Genomic DNA, 23,094 nt, shown 5'->3' with positions numbered 1-23,094 from the left:
TTTAAAAAAAAACCCAACACAAATTCATCTAGCCCTGAAGTAATCAGGGTGCTAACAATTAGGTGTTTCCTCAGCAAATGCCTATTCCTAAATCAACATAAAACATGTTTGATATAAAACAGTTTTCTCTTTTGATTCAAAGTCATAAATTTCAGCTATGCCCCAAATAATCTGAGAGGTAATTATGATGTCACCTCAGCAAATACTTGTTCCTAAATTGGCAAGCATTTTGTGTTCTGTTTTTTGTTTTTAAGAAAATCAGAAGATTCTGCTGGACCTGAAATAATCAGGGTGTTAACAATTGCATGCTCCCTCAGCAAAAGTTTTCTTCATTAATCACCATTTGCTGAAGGTAACATGAACTCCCTATCCCAAAAGCCATTCTTCCTCAGCCAGGTTAACCTTGCCTTTTAGGCTGCCTAGGGAAAAAAAGGCTAAAAAACAGCTGGGGGCGGGGAGAGATTTGCAGAAGAAAACTAGTGAGCAGGAGAAAAGGCGAACAGGCAGTTCACATCCCCCAAACCTATTAATTTATTTCAAATCTATCCATTTTTAAAAAAAGGCTGCAGGGCAGCTTATCACTGCAAGCATGACACCAAAATAAGGCCAAATGGCCATTAGAAATGTACCAACTATTACAACTGCAAAATAGTGCTGAAAAATAATGGTCACATCATATGTTTAAAACACATTTAGAGCATATGATTTCCCCTAAAGAACCTGGACGATAGTTTTCACAGGCAACTGATCAGCCACTGTGATAACAGAATACCAGACTAGATGGGCCTTTGGCCTGATCCAGCAGATGCAAAACTGCCATTTTAAAACCTGCATTCATTTCTCTCTCTTCTCCTGCTATGGCTTCATGCAAATCCAGGATTCTGAATGGGCACTGGATTCCAATGGGGGCTGCACTCTGACTCTGGGCAAACCCGGGATTGTGGTGTACAGCACTGCAAACCTCCCATGGGGACTGCGTGGTGACAGCCTTACATTTCTATGTATATAGGAAGAAATGCATGGCGCTGAAGTGACCTGGGCAACATTTTACAGCAACGTGTAAAGAAAAGGCCAAACCAATTTCTAGAAGGTGGAGGCTGGCAGCAAGCCTGGTAGGCTTCTCTGAAAAAGAAGAGCCAAAATAAGATGCAGCTACTGACAAGGCCCTGTCTGTTGTCCAAAGTTTCTTCAAACTTTGGTAATACAACTGCTATGTATTACCATAGGAGCAGAATTAGGAGTAAGCTCTCGTCTGATGACTAGCTAGTCCAAATGCCCCCAAATAAGAATTATGAGGGGGCGGGGGGCACAGGGTTGGAAACCCACTTTCCCCCTCATTCTTTTTTGCTCTGCTCTTTGAGCAGCTCATTCCCAAATTCTAAGACCTTCTGTGCCCCATCTTGCTGTAGGTCGGTCCCAAACTAGGAAAAACTTCAAGGTTTGTGTTTTGCTTCAAGGGGTGCAATGGGTAAACAGTGTGTGTGGCAGCTCTGAACCCCAAGAAAAGCCACTGGAAATTGTGAAAGCATTTGCCCAGAAGAACTCTTCAGTGTTAGAATGCAAGTTTCTGTAGGGTTATTTTCATGGCGCATTTGCATTCTGACAAGCAAATGCGTCCCTTATGCTCCCTCTTTCGGCACAGGCTAAACGTGATCCGTCACAATATTTTAAGCAGAGGTTCAATGGATGCTTTAGTTGAGATTCCTGCATTGCAGGGGGTTGGACTAAATGACTCTCAGGATCCCTTCCAACTCTACAATTCTATGATTCTATGACCTCCTATAAAGAACAGCAGATCTCAACTGGTATAGTAAACGTTACACACACACAGAGTTGATACAGATCCAAGACCAGGTGTGAGGAACCTCCAAGTGTTTCTCAACTACAGTTCCCATCAGTCACAGCAAGTGTGGCCAATGATGACCAGGAATCATGGAGACTGTAGTGCAGCAACATCTGGAAGTCTTTAGTTTCCTTACTAGACCTTCTGTAAGGCAAAGCGGTTCTCAAAGGTTACCCATAAATGTACAAGCCTCATCTCAACTAAAAGCCTCCTGCTTTTGGATGAGTAAACACAATATGAATTAATCTAATGCCACAGTTGTTTTTTACTCATTCCAGAATATACCTTTGCTAATATGAGATAATCTACTAAAAGATTAAAAGAAAGCAATTGAGTTTTTACGTGAAACAGCAAAAGGCCTAAGATAAATTGTAAATCAGGCCAAGATTAAAGGGAGGTGGGAGAGAGGATTAGGCATACGTAGGATATACTATCATGCAAGTAAATTGCTGTGATTTAAAGATGAAAGTGATTCTTTTTTATCATTAAAGCAGTGTTAGTTAAAAACTAAACAAAAAAACACCACGTGTTGCTTTGGTTATCAAAGAGAAATGAGATGCAAGTTACCATCAAGAAAATGTTATTATTCAATCATTAAAGATCATAAAGATTATAATGTAAGGTTTATGACACTGTGGGAAAGGAAGCCATTGTACTGTCAGAAGAAACACACCAGGGTTTAACAGGAGCAGCTCAGAAGCGTAACAGCAGAGAGCGGAGGACAAGATTAGAAGATTGGCATCTGTATTTTGACCAGCAACTGGCAATGCAAAATGACAGAAAGTGTAGCCCCTAAAACCAGAGGATCCAGTAGATTGTAAGGCACTGAAGGATCCAAAGCGAGAAAACTCTGCTTGGATCAGCAAACTAAAACAATAAATAAATACAGTTCAGCACACTTTCCCAACCATGCCATTATACCACAATTCGTCAGTCAATAGGGCGAGACTCACTGATGACAAGTGTTCAAGGTGTTACTATTAGGACATACAAGCCTTTCACAGTTTGGGAACAGTTTACTTGCAAGATTGCCTTACCCCACACAGGTCCACTCCAGCACTTCAGTCTGAGGGACTGGCACTGCCACATAATATCCGTTCTGCATTCGGAAGAAATAGATTTTTCAAGGTGGAAGCACACAGAGTGGAAGTACCTATGGATACCAGGCAGGTGCCTTCACCTGAAACTATTTTGTTGTTGTTGTTCCTTCTGGGCCTTGGCTCCAAGCAATTCCCCCCCCCCAGTGACAGAGTAGCCTCTTGGAGGCTACTTCCCTTTCTTCACCTCAGCCTGTCTCTCTCATTCTTGTCAGAGGCAAGTGTGTCTCTGAATGGCAGTCGCTGGGAATCACAAGCAAATGAAATAAATTTGCACTGGGGTTCTTCTTGTGGGCTTCCCAGAGGGCTTGATCCCGCAGGATTCTTCTTCTGCCAGGGTGTGGGGTGTTGAGACACCTCACGTTTCACCTCCCCTCGCCTGAGCTGCGCTAAAGCTCTTCCCAGAGCTGCCTTTTGCCATCAATGCCTTCTCCAAATGAGAATTCTGGGCCTTCAGCTCCTTGACCTGTTCGTTCACCTCTGAGAATCAGTCGGTTTGAGTTCTTAGTTTTATCAACTCACTCTTGACCCCCCCATCTGCCTGAGGTGATGCTCTTTTCCCCCTCAGCTTTTGCAAACCCCTCTTCAGTTTTGTGATACAATTTGTGCCACCCAAAAGCAGTCCATGTACAGCTTCCTCAAGCTGCTACTTGCTTGCCATATCCTACTTTTTTACAGAAGCACCTGCCCTTGAGTAGTTGAGTCAAACTGATCCCTTTTTCCCTCAGGGCTCTTCACCTTCTATTATTTTCTCACTGACAACCTTCTTCAAGAGGAGGCTTTTCCCTCCTTAACAGAGAGAGCAGGTGAAGACAGCCAATTTTATTTGCAACAAACTGAAGTGAAAATTTTTAAGTGTCCTTCATGCGGCTCTCTCTGTGTGTGTGTGTGTTTGGGGGAGGGGGACTTAAGCCACAACTACTGGCATGTGAATCTGCCCATTTCAGTTTCTTCTTTTTGTTTTAAACTCCAATCTTAAGTACAGTTCTCCACATTTCTTTCTTTCTTTACAATGGTTTTTATTAAATATCCCAATCATATGTATCTTTTTTTCTTTTTACACATTTTCTTCTTGATTTCCTATCCCTCCTTCCCTGAAACAACTGCATTAAATCACATCTACATTTATTTTCTAAGCCCCAAATATCCATTCTCTACATTCTTCCGTTGCTCATATCTCAAATCCTGTACGGGATTTCATATAAGAATGATAACTCAATAGGTAGTTAACTAATGGCCTCCATTCAATTCTCCATGTTCCCACCTCAGTTTGCAAAAAAACAAAACAAAAGTCCTCGTCAGAATTCCTCAACATTTTAGTGTGAATTTTTCCTAATATACACATTTTTTGTATGCAATTCTGCCTAATAGACACATTTTTTGGGGGGGGGGCAAAGCAATGTCCCCAAATATAATGCATTTTCAGATGCCATTTTCACAAACATATACATTTATATGCACACTTCAGCCTAGTATATGAATTTTTGTACACATTACTTGGCTGGAGAATTGCATTGCAAAATTCAAACAACTGTGAATTCTGAAGGATGGCTGTGATCTCAGAAAGAGAGTAATACATGGAATTCCCATTAAAGGCAAAATGAACTGAATTTTGACCCCATTTCTCAGCAACACAATGGTAAAATGTGAGGGTATAACTATATGTTATTTTGTTTATCAATCCTGTCTCCAGAGGTGCAAGGCTTGCTACTCCCCAACCCTGGGTTTCATTTAATGACCTGCTTGAAATAACCAAATTGGGTAAATATTTAACCTCCCACTTCAAACTGCCAGAAATCCAAGGGCATTAGTTCTTTCCAGCAGGGAGCTGGGCAGCTTATAATATGTGTGGACTGCCATCTAAGGTTAACAGGGGGAAAGGTACAATACTGTGGTGACTATCTCCCGCAGCCCCCCCCTTTCAAGGATTGGAGATCTGAGCCTGATTGAGACATTACCTCATAAGCCTGAATCTTAAAATGGGGTCACAAACAGATTATTGTTTTTATGCAGGGTAGCATATACCTCCTATCATAACAGGTAAGATTCTGCATTGTATCTGCCATTGCTACAGATTGAGGGCTGTAGCCAATGTGGCTCTAAGTTAAAGTCACTTAGTGGCATGATGGTTCTCCCGCTGAACTGTTTTGTGCCAGTGGGACATTGTTGTGCAAGAGAATGCATAAGCAGCCTCTGGTAATTTTTTCGCACAACGTATTGAGCAATCTGTTGTGCAAGATGTTTCCGCCTGTACAACTGTAGCACTGGATTCCTCTGTTGCGCGACATTGAAACTCGCCCATTCCTTAGCGCAAGATCCCTTGTGCTAATGGACGGAGAACACTGAATATGGCCTTAAGAGAACCTTTAATAGCACACAATCGTGAATAAGAAGAGTGCTTTGAATACTCAGAGATAAATGAATAAACCACAACATCAGACGTTCTAAGGCTGTGAAGTAATTGATGGAAAACTACCTCATCTAGCTGAGCTCTCTAAAGATAGAATTATTCCCCTAATTTGGACGGTGGCAGGTCATTGCCTACTAACTAATGGAACAGCTTGTTCTGCCTCTGCGTCCCATATTTATAGCCGGCCAAGCAGACTTTGATGACCGTGGCCAATAAACAGTGACCTCAAGATTCTGTCTCCAGGCAGAAAGGACGGAGGAAGAGAAGAAGCTTCTGCCTAGAGCTGTCAGTTTCTCGCTTCTCTGGCAGATTGTACAGCATCTCGAGAAAACCTCTACAGTAACTAGTTGCTATCTGGGGTAAGGCATACATAACTGGCAACCAAAGGGATATAAGGAGGGTAAAAGGACCTGCTTTCTCAGTTCTATTTGTGCAAAAGAATAGGATGGATAATGCCTCTTAAAAAAGCAGTCTATGACCAAGCTAGCTTTCACTAAGCTATGTAGCACCATGTTTCCCATCTCCTATTCCACCTTGTATTCGTCGCACGCAGCACCGTTTCTGTTCTGCTGCAGTTCAGATTCTGCTAAAAACTGCACTATTTTTCTCACTGTCCTCTGTGGTGAAATTCGATGTTAAATAAATTACACAATTTTTATGTAAAGTGCATTGTCGTAATGGTTTTTACCAAACCCATTTATTTCAATGCAAAGGAAACACAAGGCAAATAGCGGGATGAAATCAATAGCATATAATTTGCAGACTGAAAGGAACCACAACAAATACTGCTCTTATTCACTGGGTTGATTTCCACTCTGGGCATGGGATAAATACGTGAACACCAGCAGTTTCTATTGCCATATTTCATTCCGTCAGAATTCTCCAGCACCTCTGTGTGTAGCCTCACACCCCCCCCCCCAAAAAAAGAGAGAGAATGAGAGACCCCAGACTACTATCAAGGGACTGGCACTATCAAGTATTTTCAAGAAGCTTTTTTTATAACACAGTTTTGTGTTTCTCCCTCAAGAGTGATTTGGCAACAGTACAATGAGATAACTGTATTTTACCTCCCTGATTCCTAAATGTCAGTCTCCCTGCTGCAATGTACATTAAATGCCCATTAATGCAGCATTCAAAGCACCAAATACCTATAGCATGCATGGATGCCTCTGAGTGGAGAAAAATCAATTAGACCAACCAACCTTACAAAGATATCTCAGACGGTAATTGTCCATATTCCTCTATGAAAATTAAGAAAAGCAACAACATTACAAGGGTATCTCTGTGTCGAGAAAATATTGAACATCACCAAGATAGCTTGCACCTCCCAGAATGCAGAAATCTCTCTGTGTGTGCCATAAACCCTGTAGAGCTGTTTTAGAGGGGATGTCTGGATCCTGAGGAGGAGGAGGAGGAACTCGGGGATCGGATGCCTTTGGGGAGGGTCCTAGGAGGGTGGGAGGGGTGAAACCAAGATCCCAAGAAGTGTCTGAGCTCAGGGAGGCTATCAGTCATGAGGATGGAGGGCTCAAGTGGGTTGGCAAAGGATTTTTCCAACTCCTAGGATATCAGACACCCTTAACCACCTCCTGCTGTGGAGCTGTGCTCCCTGCCTTTCCCTATCAGTGAAAAGCCTCTCTCTTTTGGAGAGGCAACTAAATCAGATGTCAGTCAGTGTCAACACCACCCCCATCTCTAAGGACTTGGAGACACCAGCGCAGAAGCAAACAGACCTCACAAACCCAACCACCTCAAAGGAGCACCTGTATGCTTGCCCGGTCCCAGAACTCAGGCTGCTTACTGCACTAAGGTTGTGTGTCACGGTCCGGTCGGCGGGTGAGTGAAGCCCTGGCTGAGGACATCAGGACCAGAGGCAAGATGGTGGTGTAGAAGCAGGAACAGGTGCAGGGTTGAGGGTCCAGCAGCAGGCAGTCACAGGGTCAAGGAGCAAGGCAGAGGCGAGGTCTGGGAGTCAAGGAGCAAGGCGTCGACAAGGCAAAGGTCCAAGGGTCAAGCATCAAGGCGTCAGCAAAGGCAAGGGTCCAAGGAGCAAGGCAAGGGTCCAAGGAGCAAGGCGTCGGCAAGGCAAGGGTCCAAGGAGCAAGAGGCCAGATGCAACCAGGCAGGGATAGCGTTGCTGTGGCAAAGGGCTGAAGGGAAATGCTGAGCTTTTATCCCTCCCAGCTCCTGCCACCAGGTGCAGTGCGGTATCAAGTGGCCTCACCTGAGTGACCACTCCTTGCCTCTCCAGCACAAGCTGAGGTCTTCACCTGTGTGGCCACTCCTTGCTTCTCCAGCACAAGCTGAGGCAGGCCCCAGTCCTGCAAAGCACTACAGGCCCCAGAGCCTGACTCCTCCCCATACTCCTGACATTGTGCCTGCCCCACTCTTCAAAAGCAAGGTGTACGGGGCATGTTGGATCAACATCTTAGCTTCCACATAGCCGTGCCTCTAACCCTTTTGTGCCAGCTGCATCTTGTAAACCCATGCCTTGGCTATGTTCCAATCTGATTTGTGCATTAAAGCCTTTGGCGGAAACTGGACTGGGAGAACAAGTTCTTCATCCGGCACCGAGGGCCAAGACAATATGAAGTGGATGCTATGCCCTTCCAAAACGATTTAAAAAAATAATAATGACCCTTGTTCGGGGTATGTACAACTTGTTCTATGCATACTAAAGACTTTCCCCAGTTTGCTGGACAGGGTTTCTGCATAGCAACCGGTTGGGGGAAGATTGCAATACAATCTCAGAAGGGCTCCCATTAAATGAATGCAGTGGTTACGCTTTGGAAGATACAAACTGGGAAGCACATTGCCTTAAACACAACCAATTTGGTAGGTCATGGGTGGTGAAGGTCTAGAATTGGCACACCAGGGTTTTTTTTTTGTCCCATAGCTCCCTGCTCTCTGCTTACAATACATGGCGACCATCTGGAACAACTCAATTTAGGATGCCACAGCTTGTGTGATAAATGTCTGGAGGCATTTGCAGAGAAGCATTCGGTCAGTTCTGCCATCCACATCCACTCAACATAATTAAACTTTTGCACAGGCCCAAGTCTTCTACGTCAACACTTTCAGATCCCCAGCAGCCAGAGGCAGAGGTCACAAGCTTGCATTGTGCAAAGCCAGCGAACAGAGCATGCAGTCCAATTGTCTGCCGAGGTCTACAAACAGTAGATTGATCTTAGAGAGCTGCTAAAAAAAAGCCACAGCTGTTTTTGCACTTTCATCAGCAAAACTCTGCAGCCCTCCAACTCTTGGAACAAAGGGCTATCGGGATGAACACATGGGCACTGAATGGAACAGTCTCCACTGTGCCCTTGATTCAAACAATTCAACTAATGCTTCTGGAAGCCCAAAGACAGGCTGTGGATTTACTGCACAGAAATTGTTCGCATGCAGCTCAGACTAGTGCTTTTTCAGAGGGGTAAAAAAGAAAGAAAGAAAGCTGGAGGTGGGGTGAGAGAAGGCGATTGGAATCTGCATACTGGACAGCAAAAACCATCCAACTACTTCAGTGAATTGTTTTTAAGAAACCACATGCCTCTGGAAAGCTCGCAGTTCAGACATAAGACTGATGCATTTAGAGAGACAACCGAAATCTGAAACAAAATGTTGCATTGCGGACTGTTCCTGTTCAAGATCCCAGCCAGCCACAAACATTAGTACTACTGTATTTCTTCATTCTGAGATTGCCGTTAATCTTCTGGTGCACAACTGCTTCTCTTACAGTTTAATTAGCGCAACGGAACCGTTTATGGTACACAGTTTATCTGAATTAACTAACTCAAACTCACATATAAGAAAAGATGGTCACAATGGTCAGCCACTATGGGAAAAAGCATGCTGATCTAGAGAGCCATCTGATGGGCAAGGCTGATAGGTTTTTGGTCTGATCTGGCACTTGGCTATGAGGTCTGGTGCTCAGCATTCATGAAATGCAGAAAGACCCCCCGCACCAATCCTGTAACCAAATGCCCGCTATTGGTATTGGTCAGAGCCGGTTTGTCCCTCTGCCATTGGTACATCGCATGCAAAATGGTCTCAATTCAAATGATCAGTTCTCAGTACATGCTGCATTGTCGCAATGTGTATTAGTCGCTTGGCTTCATCTGGCTAATTCTCAGGAGCAAAGTAAGGTTTCTCATAGAACAGGCATCCCCAAACTTCGGCCCTCCAGATGTTTTGGACTACAATTCCCATCTTCCCCGACCATTGGTCCTGTTAGCTAGGGATCATGGGAGTTGTAGGCTAAAACATCTGGAGGGCCGCATTTTGGGGATGCCTGTCATAGAATCATCAAGTTTTGGACTTGGAAGGACCAATCCCTACAATGCAGGAATCACAACTTAACCAGTCTAACAAAATACATTCTAGCATGCGCAAATGCAAAGATGGCAGAGTACAGCATGGTACAAACAGTGTTTTCATATCTCATAGGTGCAGGTGGGCAGTCGCCATGCCCAGACCCATCAAATAAGACTCAGTCCTGCCATCTTTGTTCTCTCTTGGCATGGGCTCTTTACCTGCTTCCAAACTCATCTAGACCCTAGTCTAATACAGTAGTGTGAACCCCATTGCAGAACAGGTCCTCTGGTCACCTGTCTGACTTCTTTTCAGACCTGATTATCTGTGTCAAGGGATGTTGGAGAATTCCGTCAGCCACAATTCACATGCTTGCCCGATTTCATAAACGGAAATCATGCAAGCGAATGTGAGCGGTATTGGCTAATATGTTTGTGTCCATGAATGTTGCATAAACAATTCCATTATTTTCTGCCCAGTTCTTCACATTTCCCTTCCATTTAAATGCCTTGCTGATTTTTCTTCAGTAAACTACATTCATTCCGTCTGTAGAGGATGTTTTTAGCAGAAGCTGAACTGTAGTAGAACAGAAACAGCTTTGATTGCCATGGACACAAGGCAGGATGGAAATCACTGCCTCCTTACACCAGGCTGTGCCTTTACTTAGTTCTATCCCCCAGATATGTAAAGCCATCACCCCACCCCAGCCAAGCTACCCCAAGGCCCCCAAAGAGCTGGACTTGGCCTGGAGATGAAATAAAAACCTTGGATACCACTGAAGTTCAAATATAGAACAAGAGGGGAGTTTTATTATTCCACGTGTCCCAAAATACATCTTAGCAAGGGAGTCGGTTCAGATCTCAAATTATACGCTGTTTATTCCCACTGGAAACCTAATGCCGAGTCCTTTTCCCTAAATCAACAACAAAAAGCCTTGGCTCTCATCCTTGTAAAGAAGGAACTCGACTCCTGTTATATTATTTTCTTATCAAAACAGGAAGGAGAGAAAAAAGTTAAAGACTTTTTTTTTATTATTTGCAGAAATCCTTTGCTGTGTAAAAGCAACCAACAAAAACGATCAGGGCACAATGTACTTTGGCCAGGTTTATTGAGCAGAGAGAGAGCTGTAATTGTGGATAGGCACCCGCAGTTCAAAATACAACATGGATTATACACAGACTCAGATTATACACAGCCAAACCACCAAAGGCACAAGCCTTTCTTCAGCTATCTTGTTGTACAAGGCAGATGTTGATTTTATCAATGTTTCCTTTTCTGGAAGGGTTTTGGACACCAGCCAGGATCTTGGGGGAGGGGGCTTTAATTTGGTATTTGCTAAGCTTCTGGTACAGACTGATGGGGGGCAAAGATTGAAGGAGAGTTTTTTGGGGGGGGATCTTTGGCTTTTTTTTTTTTTTTTGCTTTTAACTGAAGATAGTTCCCCCCTTTGAATTCAGCTATATTAAACAAGCAAGCAGGAAAAAAAAGTGAAGTCACACGAGAAAAGAAAAATATAAGTAATACCATGTTGGTTAGGGAGATTAGGATCCTCCAGTCCCAACCTGGCAGATCAAAGGCATTTATCAGCACCTTTGAAGTGGCTCAGGACTAGATTTCTAAAGCAGCCAGTTCTTTGGAGCAGCAGAAAATGAAAGATATAGAAACAACCAAAGATTGCTTAGTCCAGTGTTTCTCAACCAGTGTGCCTCCAGATGTTTTGGGACTACAACTCCAATCATCCCTAGCTAGCAAGACCAGTGGTCAGGAATGATGGGAGTTGTAGTCCCAAAACATCTGGAGGCACACTGGTTGAGAAACACTGGCTTAGTCCACCCTCCCGCTGATTCACAACTTTTGTCACAGACTGGTTGGACTCAGGGGAATGTTGGGAGGAACCAACTAGGGTACCCCCAAGGGAAGAAGGCTTGGAGCCTGGAGTTTGGTGATGGGACAACAGTGAGTGGTCAGAGGGAGAAGTCTGGGAAGAGGAGGTGCCGGAAGCTAAAGAGGTAACAGGGCTTAGTGAGGAGGGAGAGCCTGTGACAGAGAGCAGTCCAGACTCAGAGGCAGATAGTAGGATGAGGAAGGCCAAGAGACAGAGATGAGTCGGGTTGGTGCAGATTCCCGGGTGTCTCCCCTGCCTTCTGCGACAAGCTCCCTTCCCTGATGTTCTCCCAGAACCAGAAAAGGCATGAAGCGGCAGGAACAGATCCAGGCACACCGGCACAGTCTCAGATTGCTTGGAGAAAACCTAGAAGAGGAGGGCTCTTAGGGAGCTGTGGGAAGGCAATTGTCTCTACTGAAGAAGAGTTTATGTGCTCAGTAGGCTTAGCACTCCTTTGCAGGTCCTGTTTTCTAATCAAGAGTTAGCGTCAACCACTCTGTGTGATTTACTGCTGGCTCATTCCTGACAACTACCAGACCCAAACTTAGATTAGACTGTGCATATGAAATAAGTGTGTTTATTAATTAAAATTATCTCCCGACCTTCCTCCCAAAGGAGCACAAGGTGGCAAATACATAAGCGGTAAAACAATAAGGCAAGCAGTGATGATGTGGTTAGAGATCTCTGGAGTTACTCTGGTACGTCCTGACTATTGAACTGATTCCTTTTTGTTGTAGTTCTGGCTGCTGTAGTTGCTGAAAGTATATAATGATAATAACGATAAGAATATTTTTTATTATTTATACCCCGCCCATCTGGCTGGGTTTCCCCAGCCACTCTGGGTGGCTTAGAGCATATATAAAAACATAATAAAACATCAAGCATTAAAAACTTCCCAATACAGGGCTGCCTGTCCCACCTGGACATTTAAACTATTGTTATTTATGGATTTGAATGTTTTATGTGTATCACAAACCTCTCTGAGAATCATAAATGTGCATCTGAAAAGTGCTTTATCAACTTTTAAGAGAAGAAGAAATGGGATGTGACTACAGATCTACAGAATGTGTATATGGGGTTACACCAACATAGGAGCCAAGAGTTTGCACTTCATCCTTGCCCTGTTTCACCTGGAATAAGTGACTCTGCTATGACTACACTGTGGTTATGGGTGTTAGCAAAGTCACTTACATAACACCGGAGTCTAGAGGCAAAATAAATCCCGGTGGCATTTTACAGAGGAAACTGAACAACAACAACAAAAAGTGTATAGTTTGAGGATAAAGAAATAGAGAGGGGCAGGTCTCATTGGGGGCAGGGTTAGGTCCAGCTTAACATTCACCAGAAAACTCCCTCACAGCAGCATAGCCAATCAGCGCACTTCCTGTCTCAGCAAACAGGCGTCCACCTGTCTCAAGAGACAATGGAGTGAGCCTCCAGGGGTGAAGTCAGCACTCAAGTGACCTCCCAGGGGCATAAGCTTGGGCAGCGTTTATGATGCCAAGACCATCCTCTCGGCCTCGCTGGTATCCAAAGGAAAGCAGAGCAATATGTCTGGCACCAGCTTGGCTGCAGGAGGAAGGAGGCAAGGTACAAAACAACTGCCAGGGACTCCACTCTGGATTTGTGTAGCCTTTTTTCCCCTCCCAAAGGTGGTCGAGGTTTAGGATCAGAGTTTTCCTTCAAGACGGGCTACCTTACCTGGTTGGTGATCCCTGTCTGCCCCTCACTTCCTTCTACAGCACATGCAGAAACCGCCTTCTTGACTTTTGGACCTGCTACTGATCTTGTCCACTCAATCTGCCGGAGCCTGTCTTCGCATGCTGGGGAAGTCCCTATCTCATTGAAGATTCGAGGTGCATCACTTACCCTCACCTGGTTAAGCCCAGCCAAACTGAATTTATTTCTAAATTATATTAGAATCATAGAGTTGGAAGAGACCACAAGGGCCATCCAGTCCAACCCCCTGCCAAGCAGGAAACACCATCAAAGCATTCCTGACAAGATGGCTGTCAAGCCTCCGCTTAAAGACCTCCAAAGAAGGAGATTCCACCACACTCCTTGGCAGCAAATTCCACTGTTGAACAGCTCTTACTGTCAGGAAGTTCTTCCTAATGTTTAACTTGGAAGATCTCAAGGGGCCAAAAAAAAGTGGTTGTATCGTGCTATAATAGAAGCAAAAAATCTTGTTTCGGTGAATTGGAAGAGTTGCAAAAAGATTCCACTGAGCATATGGATTGATAATATGGACAGATTAGCTACATACGAAAGAATTGCTGGTCGACGCAAAATAAGAATGGATAAATACGAATAAATTTGGAACAAATAGCTAAGTGACAAGGCAGATAACAGTGGGGGAGTGGTGATAAACAAGGAGTAGGCATAGGGAAATTACTGTATCTAAATTTGTGTTGTCAATTTGTGCTATTATTGTTATTATGGTTTTTTTGTTGAACATGTCTTTTTAGTTTGGTGTTTGTACTGATTGGAAAAAGTGAATAAAAATTGTGTGTGTGTGTGTGTGTGTGCGCGCGCGCTGTTCCTGGAGTGTGACTGCTGTCACATGCTGGCAGATTCTAGGAGCCACAGATGTGAGTCGAGTGCAGGGTGAGGACCAAAAGCGGACGAACTACCCCAGTAGGAGCATGATGTATCTCCCACGAGAGGTACCATCTCCCCCCAACACCCCATAAACAGTGACAATGGAATTAACCCTTAAGTTGCCAATTTCCACTGCAGCTCCAACAGTTGACAAAAAATGAAGCCTCCACAGAAATCTGCTTGCCTTCAATTTTCTACGATGCCTCTTCTGCAGCACTTTACAAAGTCTCTCTCCACCACATAAGGAATATGGAATGGTGGGGAGGGGGAGGGGAGACGCTGAATTGCTGAGGAGAGGTGGAGAAAGCGTTACCCAACCTATTTCTCCATCTGAAACAAAGACAACCCTATTTTTTAAAATGCATTCAATCCAGCTACAAGGGCTGGGATTCTTATGAAAGAGGAAATTGTGAGCAGTGTCAAATTCTGCACTTTGCATGGTGGATAACAGCCAAAGGGAATACACACTTTAAAAAAAAAAACCAGGAGAGTAATTTGAAGTTGGCAGAACCCAAACTCTTCTGAATACAACAAAACTGGGTGGGCTGGGTGGGGGGAGAGCAGGAGGAGAGGATTTCACTTCTATTGCTGCCTACTAAAGGCACTGTGGTGTCTTCAGGTACCAGACGACCAACAAAGATGTAAGACATCACCCTCCTGTTTTAGCAAGGTGCTGAAACACAGTAAATAATGTTGATGGCTATTAAAATAATGAGATTCTGCGCCAGGGATTTTGCAACTCCAGATGTGAAGGTCATTCCTGACACTTAATAAATAATAGAAACTGTATTGCCTTCTGCCTCCTTTTAATCTTACAATAAAGAGAGGAGGACTGTCAAATGTCATCTCTTATTTTCTTCATCTGTGCCATCTGCACGCCTCTTTTTAGCCACACGCTCTCCCTTTGGGGGAGGAAGCAGAGAAAGGAGGTGATGGATAAGCTGAGCACTCTCGGCGCGATTTCAAATGGTTTCCCCCGCCAGAAATAACCTGCTGGGGAAAATGTTGTCTCTTGAAAACAAGGTACAATTCTTTTTTAAAAAATAAAATAAACAAATGCCTAGAAGCTCCACTACAAACACAACCTTGACATTACTGTGCCATTGGGCAGCGTTTGGACTTGTCATTGTCATTGATGGATGGAAATTTGAGCAGAAAAGAGCACAGAGACAGCAGTGAGATAAGATCACACCGTAAAACACACGATAACTACCTTGGCTTTGTGGGATGCATCATAAATGCAGGAGACCAGCGGGGTGGGGGCTGTGATAAGATCACACTGTTAAGGGCAAAAAGTGGGTGCAATCAGTATGCCCCAACAGCTGCAAGAATTCTACTTGCAAAGAATTGGAAAAATGAAGAAATACCAACGGTGGATGAATGGCAGAAGAAGTTAATAGAGTATATGGAACTGTCTGAACTGACCGGGAGACTCCGAGATCGAAGTGAAGTAGAAGTGGAAGAAGATTGGAGGAAATTTAAAATGTATTTAAAGAATAAGCATATAATAGATCAGAAACTGGTGGAAGTGAAGGAGATAAAATAGAGGTTGTAGATAAGACAATGGTGTAAAATAAATATTGTTAGAAATTGATGATAAAATAATTGAGAAGAATGATTTGGTTAGAATATAATAGGTTAAGATGTAAAATATTTGGAAATAAGGTAATATTAAAGTAATAATTAGAAATGATATAAGATTTAGAGTTTACTCCAGAGGATATGTAAAGAATCACAGAAGGAGGAGGAATGAGGAAGTCATTAAATTAGAAATAAGGGTTACAAGTTAGAATTTTTGTTTTGATATTTTTTGTATTTTGTATTTTTTTGTGTTCTGTATTTTTTTGTGTGTGTGTTTTGTATTTTTGTATGTTTTTGTTGTTTGAAAATCTTTAATAAATACATTTTTTTAAAAAAAACGTGGGTGCAATCAGGCTCCCTGCACCTTACATTTAACACTGTATTATGCCATCTTAACAGTCCTGGTACAATACTGTTTTCTGCCAAAGAATTCCGGTATAGTGGAAGACATTAGATCAGATTGATACAAGGCACTAGTCCTCAAGGGTATGGCAAATAGCCTTTCCTGATTTTTTTTTTTTTACCACAAATGAAAAGTATCCAGAGGGCAGACCACAGAATATTTTCTTTTTTTGCCAAACTCTATTATTTTATTTCCTTTACAGACAAGGAGGCACATGGTACGCGAGTTCCTTGGATATACGCTAAGGGACTTGGATGGCTGTGAAAATTGACCTCTAGGTTTTGTTTTGTTTCGTTTTGACTTTGCATCTGAGGTTTCTCTTACATTCCTGCACAGGAAGACATTTAAAAAGATTCACAGTATGGGTTGAGATGCAATGTTGCTTGCAAATAACTATTCACCAAGCTACCTGGCAAGAGTGTTGAATTTTTCAGGAGAAAGGGAGGGGAAACTTCTAACCCAAGACAAGGTTGTTTTTTTCATATGCTTATGTGATCTCTTTTGAAGTGCATCCAGAAAACATCGACTATATTTAAATTTGCAAAATCACTGTGATGACATTAGACAGCATTAAGAAAAAATAAATAAATCTTGAAGCGATAGGAAGTATAGCTCTTCTAAAATATTTTGTTGTGGGTAGCAGGAGAGCACATAGAAAATATCTGCATTTCTTCTTTGCATTCTTCCTTCAAAAAGTGGCACTCGGCTGCATACTTATTTCCTTGCCCAAATGTGCACCATCCCATGATAGCTAAAATCCAGCCACACATGCGGATCTTAACACAGTTCCACTTAAGTTTAGAGCAATTTTCCAGACTCTAGATCGGGGCAGCCAATGAGGTGCTCTCCAGATATTGTGGACTACAACTCCCATCAGTCCCAGACAGTGTGGTCAATGGCTAGGGGTGATGGGAGTTGTAGTCCACAACATCTGGAGGTCGTCTCTCCCCACCCCCTGGGTTGGCCCTGCTCTAGTTACTGATGGTGCTTACAGACTTTCAAGAAAAAGGCTCCTGCTCTGGTGCTATAGACTTTTCCAGTTTGTTTTTTGTTTTGCTTTTTTGCACCACGCAGATGGTTTCTTTCTGGAGTCAGCCTCTGAATGCTTGCAAACTTTTGCAAAGTTGAGTTACACGCACGTCAGGTCTGTCAAAAGGTAGTGCCTCAATCTTTGTTGTGCTTCCTCAACACAGATAATCATTTGTGTGTCTTTTTGCAGATTTGTTCCAACTGTTTCCTGTGCCGTTCAAATTGAAATATTCCACAACACCACCATGATTTTGAACTTTCTTATCTTTTTGAAGACTCTCTGGTCCAGTACACTGCTGTAGCTTCCATTCTGGGGTGTTTCAGCTCTGCAAATTCCAATGTTCTTTTCCGAATTTCAATTGGCATCCACATATTTTAACTTCTGAATCCCTGATAGCTAATTACAATTTGATTCCTGATAAGTGCGCCTGCGAGTCTTATAAAACTGCATGTCTGTTTTAACAGCCTTAAGGCTCCAATCCTCAACATACTTTGTAGGGCGTAAGCCTCTGGACAGTGGAGGGCTTACGCCTAAGTAGCTATGCATAGGGTTGCACTGTTTTGCTGCAATTCTATGCACACTTACTCGGGAGTAGAGATGTAGAGAGATATCCATTTCCATTTTGACCCATGCTGTGCTGTTTCTGTTCTGCTGCAGATCGATTCCAAACGAAAACTACGTTATTCCATGATGTGGCAGATCTTTACGTATTCATTCCACACCATTCATTTCAAAGCAAAGGAGATGCAATGCAAACCAGAGAAGATGATCTATCAATTACATACCATTTGTGGACTGAAAACAAACAAACAACAACAACAGTAACTCCAAATTGTAATCACTGGACTTATTTCCATTCAGGACATGGGACAAACAAGTGAACGCCAGCAATTTCTGCTCCCCTTTCCATTTCCATCAGTATACTCCAACATCCTTACTTGTGCGTAAGCTTAATTGACTTCTTCGCCAACATGCATAGTGGTGTGTTGCATAATCTACCACAAAAGATTCAACAGTTTCCTTCTTGTGCTATGCTCTCATGCAAAACAGACCTCTTCCCAAAAATCTTCATTCAGTTGCACCTGCAAGCAATTCTAGTGCCTCTGACCATGCTATGGTCTTTATAACATTGAGCCAATTGTTCTCTGTCCGGTTTACCTCGCCGGGTTATTGAAAAGCTAGCACACATTAAGGAGAAATATTATCTTCCCCATTCAGTCCAGTTCTCTCTCTTCCACTAATATTCTGGACCCTACACAATTTTGTGAGATACAGAAGCCTTTTCTTTGCAAAGACTGATTTACAGTGCTGCTGTATAAAATGAGGCAGCAATAAAATAAGCATGGTGTGTGGTGGGGGGAGAGAAGGTGATAAGCAAGTATCGGATAATGTATTTCTTTGGCTGAATGTCAGCATTGTGGAATATTATCAACTCGAAAGGAAACAGCCAAGTCTTGATAACACACAAGCCAATCAACACAGAATAGAGGCGATTCATTCTTCCAAAGCCCCCCCCCCAAAGAAACACAATCACATGGTCTTTTTATTAAGGAATTATGAAAAACAGAAGCAGAAAACAGAAAAACAGAAATGATACGACTTCAAGCAGCCAAATAATTCTGGGAGTTATCGTTCATTAAGAGTGCTTAAGATTCTTAGGAGACCACAATTTCCTCCACCACCTGAGCTGCAATTCTCATAATGGTTTAACTGTCAATCCGTCCTTCCCAGGGAATTCTGGGAATTGTAGGAATATAAACAGGGGAATAGAGGCCTCCTAACAACTCTTAGCACCCGAAACAAATCACAGCTCCCAGAATGCATAGGGGGAATCCATGACTGTTTAAAGTGGTATCATAGTGCTTTAAATGTATGCAGTGAATGTGGTGTAAGATTTTATTTTATACCCAACCTTTAGGGTGGACGCCTCAAAAACACTATCCTTTTCTAGGTGCCCTGAGCAGCTATCATATGGCCTCCCAGCAAGGGCACAAATTGTCAGGGAATTGCCATGCACTTGTACTCATGTCACTGAATTCAGTTTCTGGGAGGCAACACTTCTCCCCCAGCGAAGACAACCACTGTATGTGTGTAGAGATGGTCAAATTGTGGCTACTAGCTGTGATGGCCACGTTCTGCCCCCATGGTCAGAGGCTTTATGCTTCTGAAGAGTAGTTGCTGGAAACCACAGGAGGGGAGAGTGCTGTTGTGCTTGGGTCCTGCTTCTGGGCTCCACATTCCCACCCCTGTCGGCAAATTTTGCTTTGAAAAAGTACTTGTGAAAATTCGTAAGCAATTTTACGGGAATTTCACCCAACATGCACATTTCTTCATGAGCTAATGTACTCTCCCTCTCCCCCCCCCCCGAAAAAACGCTGCATTTTTGTATGTTATTTTCATACAGATAAAGGTAAATGGACCCCTGACCATTAGGTCCAGTCGTGACCGACTCTGGGGTTGCGCGCTCATCTCGCATTATTGGCCGAGGGAGCCAATAAGCGGCATGACAAAGCCGCTTCTGGTGAAGCAGAGCAGCACATGGAAACGCTGTTTACCTTCCCGCTATAGCGGTTCCTATTTATCTACTTGCATTTTGATGCGCTTTCGAACTGCTAGGTTGGCAGGAGCTGGGACCAAGCAACGGGAGCTCACCCCATCACAGGTATTCGAACCGCCAACCTTCTGATCAGCAAGCCCTAGGCTCAGTGGATATGTCTTTAAATGCACGCTTTACCCCAATGCATGCATTTCTGCACACAATACTTGGCTGGGTTGCAAAATTCAGCAGAGTGTGAATTTTGGAAGATTGCTGCATTTCTGAAAACACATTCTTCTGGGAAATGGCACCTAGGTACATCTGCAAAATAGTGGAAAATAAACCCAATTCCACCACCACCCCATCACTGGTGAAATTGAACTAAATGAATCAATGTACTGACATAATATATTACAAGTTTTAAAATAATAATAATAATAATAATAATAATAATAATAATACAAAGATCTAAGTTTGTTTAAAACTTGGCAAAAGGATGAATTTACCAATAACAAGTGTTTTCATTCACTCATAGAAACCCGTTCTTCACAGAAATATTTAGGTGACAAAAAGGCCAGTCTGATGAATATCTACTGCTTTCCCACCCCCTTTTATTAAAAATGCTGTTTTCATAGCATGGATATTCATGGGTTATCTGCAAAAAGGGTTGATGCAATAAGGAAGTGGGGAGATAATCACATTATTGTCCATAAAGAGATTACGAAGCCATGGGAAGGTCGCCGAGGCAGCCCTCACTCACGACCAGAAGCTTGCACTCAAGCTTTTGTAGGGCTGCTGAGGGAATACAGAATATACAAAATCAAAATTGTAACAAATGAATTTCAGAAGCCATATACAGAGAGAGAGAGAGAGAGAGAGAGAGAGAGAGAGAGAGAGAGAGAGAGAGAGAGTTGGGAGACACCCCCCAAAAGTCATCGTTCAACCCCCTGCAACACTCAAACTATAATCACTTTTCAAAGCACCGCAGCCCACAGAGAACTAGTCCTTTCGGCGTTCAAGTAAGGATCTGTTGTTAGAAGCAGTATTGGTGGCCACCACTGGCTTCTGTGGGAGAGAGTTCCACCGTCTAAACTTTAACTACAGTACAGTATGTGCTGCATACTGTATTTCCTTGCATCTGTCTTGAAGGGGGAGAGCAGAGGCCTTGAAGTTGCCCATCAAACTAGTTCACTGTCATATGCATTTTTAAGCACACTTTACCCCAGTATATGCATTTTTGTACACATTACTTGACTGGAGAACGACACTGCAAAATTTGGAGCAATGTGAATTTCAAGTGTTTTTGCCTGACCTCTGCCCACCCCTTGGAACGTATCTAATCCAGTGTTTCTCAAACTTGGGTCCCCGGCTGTTGTTGGGACTACAACTCCCATCATCCCTGACCACGGGTCCTGCTAGCTAGGAATGATGGGAGTTGTAGTCCAACAACGGATGGGGGACTCAAGTCTGAGAAACACTGATAATCTAACTAATCTCTGGTCTATCTACTCCCCACCATGTGTATGTTTTCACCAACTGAGGACGCCCTCAATGCATCTGAAGAAGTGGACTCTCATCGGGATGGAGGGCAGAGATGTGTGAATGTGTGTGTAGACTGTTACCATGGCATCCTTTACCTTATAGTATCTAATAGATACTACATCTAATAGGTGCTAGGAGAGCACTGCTGCATCAAAACAAAGGTCCATTCAGCTCAGCTTCCTGTTTTGCACCCCTCCCCACATCAAGGAATGGAGGCTGCTATTCCCACCCCCAGCAGCTGGTCTTCAGAATTATATACCTCTGAACCCAAGAGGTTTCATTCTGTTGTTTTGGCCAGTAGCCTTTGATTAGATTTATGTTCCACAAATTTTTCTAATCTCCCTTCACAGCCTCATCAATCTTGCAACAGCAAATTCTGTAAAATAATTCCACATTGTGCGAAAGCGGGCTCTCTTTTGTCCGTCCTGAATCCGCTGTCAATCCGTTTGATTGACTACGTTCGCACATAAGAGTCAGCCAAGAATCTTTGGCTGGATAGACCACACTGTGCACAGGCCTCCTGCTGGTGCACACAGCCTGAAATCTCCTCCTCTGCTCCTCGCCTTTTGCAAACGGGCAAACAAACAAGCCAGGGGTCAAGGTTTGGTTCTCTCTAATAAGCCAAGGTGAATTGGTTCCCCTGCATGCGAAGGCAGGATCTGGCGGATTAGTGGACAAGACCAGTAGTGGGTCCAATGGTCAAGTAGGTGGTTTCTGCATGTGCTGTAGAGGGAAGTGAGGGGCAGATAGGACTCTTCAACTTGAGAAGGTAGCCCGCCTAGGAGAAGGAAAACTCTGGTTCTAAACATCCGCTTGCTTGTGGGATATATGCAAGAGAAGAAAAGGCTAAGGAGTAAACCCTGTGGAAAAATCTGTGCCTTGCAGGACATCTTCGGGAGAAGAAAAGGCTAAGGAGCACAGTGTCCTTTCTCAAGATGAGCAGGTGACAGCAAAGGTTGCAAGGTTTTTAGCTGGGGCAATTAGAATGAGATCCACTATTTGACTATTGATTCAAAACCCTAAAAATGTATTTTATATAATTGACTTTTTTCTATTCTTTGTATATCGTATTGTTGATTTATTGCTATGGCCGATGGCTGATGCAAATAAATATTCATTCATTCATTCATTCATTCATTCAAAGGCTAAGGAGTAAACCCCTCACAAATCTGGAGTGGGTCCCTAAGACGGTTGGATGGTGCCTTGTACGCCTCCTTCTGGCAACTCCTGCAGCCAAACCGGTGCCAAACATTTTGCTCTGCTTTCCTTTGGACCGCATCAGCGAGACCGGGGGGGGGGGGAACCTGACATCTAAGCAGGCCAGGACCTCCACACACACTGCCCAGGCTTGTGCCCCGGGTGCGGGGTAACTTTGGTGATGCAAACACATCGGTTTGAGTTTACCTTTGAAAGTGCACTCCATTGTCTCGTGGCTTTGACCCCAGCTCCAAATCTGTCTACTTGAGACAGATGGATGCCAACAACAGCAATTGGTTTTTAAGACAGCTCCCTGCTTCTTCGCCATGCAGTGGTGGATAATACCCATTGGGACTGGTAGGGCAGAGGGCAGGGAGGGCACCAGAGCCAATGACAGGCAAACCCAACTAATCCTAGTTTTGTCCCCATCCTCTTCCCTGTTGAGTTATACAAGGGCAAAACCTAAGACCAGGGAGGAGGAATCCAGCAGCCGGGACCCAACCCTTGGGCTGGTTGTTACTAAGAAGGGAAGCAAGTGAGGGCTGGCTGAGGGTAGACTGAGACTAGTAGGGTGATGACTCTAATCTGGCATCGGCCCTTGATATCAGGATGCATCTGTTTCAGGGGGCATTTGGAGCTGGGGTCAAAGCCATGAGCCACG

The 23,094-nt window shown here is 43.6% G+C and overlaps 1 protein-coding gene across 36 annotated transcripts in view; it reads right to left on the bottom strand.

Annotated features, from left to right (window-relative positions):
- The window catches only part of ARVCF (ARVCF delta catenin family member), a 552,351-nt gene that overhangs the window by 252,803 nt on the left and 276,454 nt on the right, over window positions 1-23,094 (bottom strand). For 3 of the 36 annotated variants that reach the window (XM_088659539.1, XM_088659541.1, XM_060269756.2), the window contains exon 1: window positions 2,881-2,937. The exons of 28 other annotated variants lie outside the window; for them this stretch is intronic. Coding sequence is in view for 3 of the 8 variants with exons in the window: in XM_035098132.3 (XP_034954023.1) it covers window positions 6,553-6,585 (33 nt within the window). In the remaining 5 variants the exon portion in view is untranslated. Of the gene's footprint in view, window positions 1-2,880; window positions 2,938-6,552; window positions 6,703-7,151; window positions 7,754-23,094 lie in introns of those variants that run through there. 5 more of the 36 variants (XM_088659545.1, XM_060269757.2, XM_035098132.3 and 2 more) reach the window with 5 other exon arrangements.

Source organism: Zootoca vivipara, chromosome 16 (genome assembly GCF_965207765.1).
Source record: "Zootoca vivipara chromosome 16, rZooViv2.hap1.1, whole genome shotgun sequence".
NCBI lineage: Eukaryota > Metazoa > Chordata > Lepidosauria > Squamata > Lacertidae > Zootoca > Zootoca vivipara.
The sequence above is the reverse complement of the archived record's forward strand: the minus strand, read 5'-3'. Positions and strand labels throughout refer to the sequence as shown.